General features: G+C 36.9%; 1 protein-coding gene across 1 annotated transcript in view; it reads left to right on the forward strand.

Annotated features, from left to right (window-relative positions):
- LOC116701802 (dynein heavy chain 8, axonemal) overlaps positions 1 to 9,144 on the forward strand; it is a gene marked incomplete at its 3' end in the record, with an annotated part of 34,363 nt that overhangs the window by 3,502 nt on the left and 21,717 nt on the right. Inside the window, exons 7-27 of the mRNA XM_032535769.1 lie at positions 2,659 to 2,766; positions 2,858 to 2,959; positions 3,076 to 3,222; positions 3,307 to 3,504; positions 3,632 to 3,708; positions 3,812 to 3,911; positions 4,022 to 4,141; positions 4,242 to 4,377; positions 4,493 to 4,680; positions 4,763 to 4,843; positions 5,219 to 5,335; positions 5,495 to 5,614; positions 6,106 to 6,244; positions 6,373 to 6,479; positions 6,557 to 6,663; positions 6,736 to 6,841; positions 6,975 to 7,098; positions 7,652 to 7,824; positions 7,979 to 8,105; positions 8,492 to 8,727; positions 9,021 to 9,125. Coding sequence (XP_032391660.1) covers positions 2,665 to 2,766; positions 2,858 to 2,959; positions 3,076 to 3,222; positions 3,307 to 3,504; positions 3,632 to 3,708; positions 3,812 to 3,911; positions 4,022 to 4,141; positions 4,242 to 4,377; positions 4,493 to 4,680; positions 4,763 to 4,843; positions 5,219 to 5,335; positions 5,495 to 5,614; positions 6,106 to 6,244; positions 6,373 to 6,479; positions 6,557 to 6,663; positions 6,736 to 6,841; positions 6,975 to 7,098; positions 7,652 to 7,824; positions 7,979 to 8,105; positions 8,492 to 8,727; positions 9,021 to 9,125 — 2,712 coding nt within the window. The remainder of the gene's footprint in view (positions 1 to 2,658; positions 2,767 to 2,857; positions 2,960 to 3,075; positions 3,223 to 3,306; positions 3,505 to 3,631; positions 3,709 to 3,811; positions 3,912 to 4,021; positions 4,142 to 4,241; positions 4,378 to 4,492; positions 4,681 to 4,762; positions 4,844 to 5,218; positions 5,336 to 5,494; positions 5,615 to 6,105; positions 6,245 to 6,372; positions 6,480 to 6,556; positions 6,664 to 6,735; positions 6,842 to 6,974; positions 7,099 to 7,651; positions 7,825 to 7,978; positions 8,106 to 8,491; positions 8,728 to 9,020; positions 9,126 to 9,144) is intronic.

Genomic DNA, 9,144 nt, shown 5'->3' on the forward strand with positions numbered 1-9,144 from the left:
CACACCCCTATGTTAAATTCCCATAGAGGCAGGCACATTATTATTTTTGAAGGCAAGTCCTTTCATGGATCCAGGGTGCTATGCATCCTGATAAAGTTCCCTTGGCCTTTGGAATTAAATTAGCCCCAAACATGATCACATATTGGCTATTAAAAATAAAAATGTGCCTGCCTCAATGGGAATTTAACATAGGGGTGTGTATACTTATACCCCCTCCAAAAGATGTTTTAATTTTAATTTTAATCAACTTTAGCATGGGTGTTTCGTATTCTAGCCACTATATGTCATGCAATAAAATTTAAATTAATTATTTAAAAATCATAATATGTGATTTTCTGGATTTTTGTTTTAGATTCCGTTTCTCACAGTTGAAGTGTACCTAAATATCAGACCACTGCATGCTTTGTAAGAAGGAAAACCTGCAAAATCAGCAGTGTATCAAATACTTGTTCTCCCCACTGTACGTCCTTCACACCAATGACATGGTCGGACTGGGTTATCTGACCTGTGTTCAACCCTTCTTTAGTCAATTCAAACCCAGTCAGTCAACACGGGTTGATCCCTGAGGCCTGTACTACAAAGCAAGATTTGGCGTTAATGAGGCAACTTCAGGTTCAACCCAGGATTTTAAGTATCACTACGGTGGATCACTTGTTACCGAGTTAAATCGCCGTGGTAACTTATGATGAACACCTAGCCTGCTCCCGCCTACTGATCTATCAAAACTTGATTGATAATGGCGTTACCGTTCTTAGAAGATGCGCTCATTTAAGTTGAAACATTTAGAAAGCAATGACCCGTTAACATTTCCTAATTGGTGTTTTTATGAAGGATATACTGTATATTTCCGTATAGGCTATAGGGGAATTACGTATAGGGGTGGAACGGTACATGTATTCGCACTGAACCGAAACGGTACGGGCGGTACTCAGTTTGGTACATAAAATTGTGTGTCACAAGGAAAATTAAACGGTTCGATACATGAATTTACTCAGAGAATACACGGTATAAAAATAAATAAAACTCATGTATTGCGTTTTGCCTGTAAAACTCTGTCTGTGTTTTTCATATTTATGTAGAATTATAGTTTGCTCTTATTTAAAATATGCGGCTCTGGTAGAGGTTTGCTATTGGTCATGCTGTGCAAACACTGCTTCTTTTAAGTGACTGCGTGTGTCGCTGGATTGCGAAACCCTTGGTTGATTTGAACTAGTTGTGACCACCTTTGTGACAGTGCCACACAAAGCACATGATTGGTATTACCACGAGTGACATGTATTTGGCCCATTTTCTGTGAACGATGTGGCAACGGGGTGATGTTAAGGAAGAATTAGCAAGCTAACGTTAGCCAAGTAATACCAGCTGGCTGGTTCAGCCGTGCTTTTATGCTGCGTCGCTTACAGAGAATGAGCTTAACAGTGAGCTGGGTCTAATGTTAGCGGCCTGCTGACTCACTGCCGCTGGGTCTAACGTTAGCCGTCCACTGACCAGCTAGGTCTAATGTTAGCCATCTACTGATTGTGGGGGAAAAAAATTGCTTCAATCGATAACATAGACGCAATGAGTTGCACATAACGTGAAGTAAATTGACATTGTAGCAAACCCCCAGCCAGACAATGGTGAAGCGTACTGTTTCCACAAGTCTTTATTTATGACTTCAGCCTTAGTTTGAAAACAAATCTACTTTCTCTTTCCGTACACCTTTTCTTTGTGAAACATCGTAAGAGCTACAGGACAGATAAATAACATGAAATTAGCTCTTACAAACGTTACCCGAAAGTCACATTGAACAAATCAAATACAAAATACCTTGTTCCCGTTCCAGCTAGGTGCTTAATTTTTGTCCTTTAGAGCTGTATGTGGTTACAGAGCGACATGTGTTTTTCCCTCCTTACTTCCATTTGTGCATCTCACAAACTAGTCCCCCTTTTTATATACAAAATTTCAGTTCTGCTTGGAGACGCCATAAATAAAGGACTCACAATATTAAAAAAGGAAACTAGCGAAATAAAGCACTGAAGTGGTTACCTTATTAATATACCTTTCTTAGAGTCAGTTACAGCAATTTATAGTTGTCCAGTGGGGGAAGTAAATTTCTCTCCCACTTGTCCCGAACAAGCAGACAAGCGTTAATGTAGAGCCCTGGTAGTAACAACGTTAGTCTAGTTATGCTATCATCCACTACGTTGTCTCTCACTGTCTCGGTCGTCTTTAATTTTTTCCTCACCATAGACTGCCAGGAGCTCCCGCTCCTCAAGATCTTGCTACATATCTATGTGGTTCAAATAGTAAACCACCTCCAATGTAGCTAAAAACATGCTTATTTTTTATTTTTCATATTTTAGTTTGTTCCTGAGCTACAGCGACTTGTGACAATGGCGTCATGACTGTGCACTCATTTGCAATCGACAGATAACTTGTCCCACCCGGTAATTAGGGACCCTGGTTGTGTGCCATTCACATTGAAATTGGCCCACGTCTGTATGAGTTCTCGGTGTGATAGTGCTAAGAGTCAATGCATTTATTGGCAATATTAAACATTTTGCATGTAGGAACTTTTAAGTAGATCATGTATTAAGGTGAGTTTGTTGCATTTTTTTAAAGTACTTGTTCAGTAGAAGTTTAATAATATAGATATACATGGATGTGGGATTTCAGGTCACCATGATGAAAAGCGTGCAGAATGTCATCAATGCCATTCAGATGATTTACAATGTTTCATGGTGCTACAATACCAGTGAAAGGATATCTTTACTGTTCATCAAAGTAAGTGTAATTAGTGTCAGAAAAATAAGTTGTGTTTAGGAAATCTAAGGACCCAATTTATTTTGTGAAACTTTGCAAATAAAAATTTCAGGTCACAAACCAGATGCTTACCGCGTGCAGATCATATATTACTGACAATGGCACATGTCTAATATGGGACCAAGATGCTGATACCATTGTTAAGAAAATGCAGGTAATGATGACACATACCTACATGAATAACATCTGTGGTGTTATTGGTTAGTCTTTAATATAGCACATGTTGACATTAGCATGCAAGTGATTTCATTCATCTCTTATTTTTGGCAGGACTGTATCTGCTTATATCAGGAGTATCAGTCTTGCTTCCAGAAAACAAAGACACAAACGATGGAAAGACCTGGAAAGAGGTCCTTTGAGGTTTCAGAGATGCAGATTTTTGGCAAGTTTGAGGCCTTCTGCAAGCAACTCGTAAAGGTGCAGTCCACGCTAACTTTTTATATTTGAATCCCACTGCTGCAATAAGAATTGCCAAGTAACAATAAGCATTATCTATTTTAGATTGAACAAATAATTAAAGTTTTCAAGATTTTTGGATCTCTTGGAAAATCAAATATTGAGGGCATTGAGATTCTGGACAGACAATTCCACACTCTATCCATGATTCTGAAAAGGAAGCAGTATGATATGTTGGCTCCAAGGACAGCTGAATTCGAAACGGATTTTGCTAAGTTTATGGCTCAAATCGGCAACCTTGAGGTGTGTGAAGTTTCCTTCTGTTTACAATATGTGGTCTAAGTAGCTTATATTGTCTCCCTCTCTCTTTTATGTTAAGTGTTGTTTCCAATAAATATGGTCATTTTCTAATTTTGGCTATTATCTACAGAACAAGCTCCAGGCCTTTATGAGTTCATTCTTCTCAAAAATCATCTCATCTCAGCAAGCTCTGTCCTTACTACAGCGGTCAGTATAAGATAGTATAGTAATATAATATAAAGATTGTACCGTACAATTATGTATTTAAACTGGATGATTTGACATAATCTAAAAAAGATTTTATCTCTAGTTTTCAGAGGCTGAACATTCCCTGTCTTGACACAGAAATTTCCAAAGTTTTGGGTCTAATTCTTCAACATTATGTCTCAGAAGTAGAGTTTGTGAAAAAGGTATGCCATTTTCACGTTTGAGTAGATAACAGAATAAAATGTTAGGTTATTGTCAAATATAGACTGGCTTTTTTGATGAAATTAACAGATCTACTTAATTTTCTCTCCAGGTATTTGACGAAGAAAGGGACAACCCCCCATTAGCTAGAAACATGCCTCCTGTGGGAGGAAGGATTGGTTGGGTCAGGAACCTCTACTGGAAAATAGAGGAACCCATCTCAATCATAAAAGTAAGCCTACATTTCTCCCACCAAAACAACCAAAATACTTTATTATTGATATTATTGATATGTTTTAACATTGATTTAATGTATCTGTTTTAAACAACAGAAGAACTCTGACATATTGAGCAGCCCTGAGGGACAAGATGTGGTCAAAACGTACAATCAAACTGCAGCTTCTTTTGTCGAGTTTGAATCTGTTTGCCACAGAGCGTGGATGACTGAAGTGTCAAAACTAGAATATGGTTGGTTTTCTGGCTCTGACACCCTGACACTCTGACGCCTTAGATAACACACAATGCTCCTTGTTATATTAATATAAATTTAAAATACTTTCTCCCCAATTCTGCTTCATAACAGTCTTGAGTGTTACTCTGCTGGTTCGTCACCCAAAGACTGGAAAATATGTTGTCAACTTTGATCCTAAAGTAACTGAGATCATTCGGGAGGCTAAGTGTTTGTCAAAGAGGGGTCTGGAGGTTCCAAAGCAGGCTATGCGTCTGGTGAAGTTGGAAAGCAAAATAAACGCTAATCACCTCCGACTAAAGGTAAATTTCAAACATAGTCTGTCACAGATGAATAATTAGCTTAATATAAAATTACTTGTATGTCTTTTTCTTTTTTTCATAGACCATTTTGGCGGACTTTGAGTCTACTTGTGACGACATTCCTGCAGACTTTGCTAGCCTGATGGCTTCAAAAATAAAAAATGTAAGTGGTTTGTAAACAGAACATTTAATGTAGAACATTTATCTTAATCATAAAATATCAAAACAGGGAAGAGTAACTAACATCATGTTCTCATGATTTGAACTATATGTTTACATTTATATGAGCCACAAGTTGGTTTAAACAAACACGAGTTTCTTCAAGTTTTGCTTATTTGTTCATCAACAAAAACCCTTCCTTTCTGTAGGAAAATGTATAAACCTGCAAATTTGAAGCAGAGTGAATAAGAGTGGAACTAGGTTAATCAGATTTTATTTTTATGGCTTGTGTGTTTTAAAGAGGTAACTATTGCTTAATTCACCAATGCTTCCAGAGCTGCTAATGTTTTCAGCTATTATGTTTTTGGTCAAATACAAGGTGGAATCTGCGCTTCGCCAAGGGGCGGTGCTGCTCACCTGGTCATCCTTGCTCCTGGACAAGTATTTCCAAAATGTTGACACTGCTTTGTTTGAGCTCAAACATCTTGTAAAGAAGGTATATTACTGAATAAAAGCACTGACCAAAATGTTAGCTATCATATAGATATGAATATTGCTATTGTTAATTTTGCAATGTAAAAAATGACAGCATGGCAATATCCAGTCAACAAACCAAAAATACTATTGCTCAAGGGCCATATTTTTTTTTTTCCAGTTGCAGGATATCTGTAAGATACACATTGATGATGTCCTTAAAGACATCTCAGAAACTGTGCTGATTGAGCTCCCCGAAAATGAGGCGGCTTCAGTGCAGCACCTGATTGACTCCAATGAGGTATGGATGTATACTTTTTCAGAGCCTTTTTCAGCCTCCAATTTATCACGCAAAGTAAAATTGAAGTGCTGTTTTTTTTCATTGATGGAGTTCTTAAAGTGTCTATAATCAATTTTTTTTTTTTTTTCATTTTTTTATAATGTATGAAATTGTGAAAGTTGACCATGTGAAATGGCTTTGTAGTGATGAACCTACAGAGATTCATCATCACCCAAATCTGCAGCTCCCCTCCGCTTTACTGAGCATTCTACAGATTTTCAGGGCATTATTTAGCTGTTCCGCCAGCAACATTACTGTTTTTGTTGACTCTCATATTGTTTTCAGCTGAAATAATCCCCCCAAAAAACACTGGACAGGAACATTACGCAGACCAAGTTAGCGACTGATGTTGCTCTGTAATTACAGGATGTGTAAATAAGCAGAGTTTGTTTCAGAGAAATTATGAATCATGTCTTGCTCACTAATCCACTCAATTTTTATACATTTTTTAGAATCTAAGTAAGGAGTGGGCAAACACATTGGACAACAAATGTTGTCGTGTTAGAGAAGCAGTGCAGGAGCTGGCTAATGTGTTTAGTGCCATTCATGAATCAAAAGGCACAAAGGAGACAGTTGAGGAACCGGTTTCAGGTGCTTTTAAGTCCCAGTTTTAAGTCTTGCACACAAGTGGAAATAATATTTTAAATAAAAACATACTCACCCAAAATTGAAATATTTTAGATGTATATGCTTTTTTTTCCACCCTTGGAACATTTTAGAACGGAGGACTGTGACTTTCTCAGGAGAGCGCCAGAAGACCCTTAATGAGGATGAGGTAAAGAATTTAGAAGGTCCATATAAAGACAAAGCAATCAAATTTGAGAAGGTATGTATTGCTTACCAACACCAAAACATTGCTCTTATATACAGTATATCACACATATGTCAATATTTTAATTTCAGGAGTTTAAGAAGCTTTATGAATACTTCAGTGCAAGGGTATTAGATGCACTAGTCAAAGCAACCAAGCTATCTCTGGAGACCCTGAAAAGGAGACTTTCTGGCACTATGTAAGTATGTCTGTGTTATTCACTATGCAAAATAAGGCCAATATCTAAGAGAAGCTATATGATCTCTTACAGCTCAACATCAGTAAATGGGAATTTTAGTACCTACCAGAAGTCAAAGTCTGAAACGAAGATGGTCTCGCTTATAAAAGGTGAAGTCCAGCTGGTTATACCCAATGTGGTGAGTTTCTGCTACTCATTGTTGACTGATTCCACTGAACACTAGTTACCTTAGGAAAGATGGATAATCTAGAATTCCTTGCCAATATTGTGAAATGGAAAATGTTGTTTTTTTGGCTGGTATTTGTCATCAGGTAATTATTCCCACTGAAGATGAGGTCCAACAGGCCATAAATCAACTAATAGACTTGGTGTTGGAAATTAGCAAGGGCATTGCATGGCAGTGGGAGTACAGTCAAAATGACACAAAGAACAATGGTAAGTCATTATCAACATGCACATGAATTTAAAAAACAAAAAACTTTACTGTACGTGTCCACATGGGATGTTTTTTGATGGAAGGGATTGCCCCGTTTCCTAGCATTGGAGGCTTGATGGGCTTGCCACTAGCAGTTATAAATTTCTCTTCAATGACAATTGATAAGCAAAGAAATAAGGCTACAACTGCATTTGGTCCTGAATTTCTAAACAAGATAAACTTATTTTACAAAAATAGTTCACTGAAATGTGTTTCTGAAAAAGTGAAAAGCAATGCATTTGCTAAATGTGTCTTTATTTAAGATTGACAACGATCACTTTAAAGGGAACCTATTATGTTTTCCTGTATTTTCTGTTATATCTATAATGTTACAATGTCGGATTTTCATGTTAAACATGGCCAAAGCTTTAAATAATGAGGTAAACCTATATCAATATCTAAGTTGTTTACCGCTCTGAAGAACGCTCTTTTTGTCGTGTGAACATGATTAGATTTATCAATCTTATTACTTAATTATTTTTGTGTATTTCCCTGCTTTTGATGATCTCATAGGCGGAGAAAATGAGAATTTCTATCACAAAGTTGTTGAACACAAGGACATCAAAAAAGCTTTGGTCATTCTTAAGTGTGAGGTCAGCTCCCAGAGAGGACAAGCAACTGATGTCCTGAAGCAGTTTGATCCTTTCAGAGTGATCTGGGATGGGGACAGGAACCTCAATGTCAAGGTTTATTTTCCTGAGAATACACCATGTTCTTATTATTATTATTATACTTTATTAATCCCACAAGGGGAAACCACACTTGTGTTGACTTTTGAGGGAACATATGTTTTGCAATAATAATAATAATTATATCATGTTTATCTTAACTTTTATAAAGGAATTCATGGACAGCAATCCATCCTTGATGCAGATAGAATCTGAAATCGAGATCTACGACTCAATTGAACAAGAAGTTGGTGATATTAAACCCATCATTGTTTTGGGGTCTAGTGAATTGTCAACAGGTAAAGTGGACGTAATGTGTTTTTGTTTATAAATAATACTTTTTTTGACTACATATTACACTATGTGCTTCTGAGTCAAAAATAGAGAGATAGTTAAATCCTTACAGCACACCGCCAGAGGAAGGAGCTAAAGCTTTAGAGTTTTCCCACTATTGCCATTAGCAGTGGCTATGTGGAGAATGATTGCCTGATGAGACATTTACTCAAAACCAAAAAATTAATCTTGTGCTCTGAGGGGAAACCATAACAGAATGGACCACACATATTTGTACAAAATATAATGGCAATGCATATAATCTTGTTTTAGTTGGTTATGACATCACTTGTAGGTTATGCCTGGTTTGAGAACTGTGTACTGCACTGTAAATTGTATCTCTTGTAAACAGAGCCATTGAAGAAGGCCTTGATAGCTGAGACAAAAGCCTGGAAGAAACTGTTGTGCAAGTACCTAAAGGAGAAGTACAAAAAGAAAATGATTGACACCAGCATACATACTAAAAAATACCTCATACAACTATCTCATCCTGTGGCTAATTTGGAAGATGTGCGTCGTGCCATGGGGGCCCTGTCTAAGCTTCGGGATGCTGAAATAGAAACTGATATGACATTGATTTCCATTGAGGTATGAATATCACATCATATTTGTTTTCAAGGACATAGTAGCTAAATTATAGTCTATAACTGCAATGTTTATATGATTATGTACTGGCCAATAATTAGAATTGCTTTAAAAAAGGCTGAGGACTAGGTTTCCAGACTTAGAATAAGGACAAATCATGGTGAAAACGTGATTTATGAAGAAATAAAAATGACAAGAGCAGTTTGGAGATAGGCATTGTAAAGGACAAGAAATGAAAAATGATTTATCTAGTTGTCAAATAACTATCTAATTATTATGTCGTACGTTTTTTACAGGAAGCATTTAAAATTTTGACTAAATATGAAGCAGATGTGACTAAAAGAGAAACAGAGGGTGTCTCCAATCTGAGGCAGTTCTTCATAAAACTTCAGTCTAAAGCGGTTAGTATCATTATATTCA

The sequence above is a fragment of the Etheostoma spectabile genome, chromosome 2, assembly GCF_008692095.1.
Source record: "Etheostoma spectabile isolate EspeVRDwgs_2016 chromosome 2, UIUC_Espe_1.0, whole genome shotgun sequence".
NCBI lineage: Eukaryota > Metazoa > Chordata > Actinopteri > Perciformes > Percidae > Etheostoma > Etheostoma spectabile.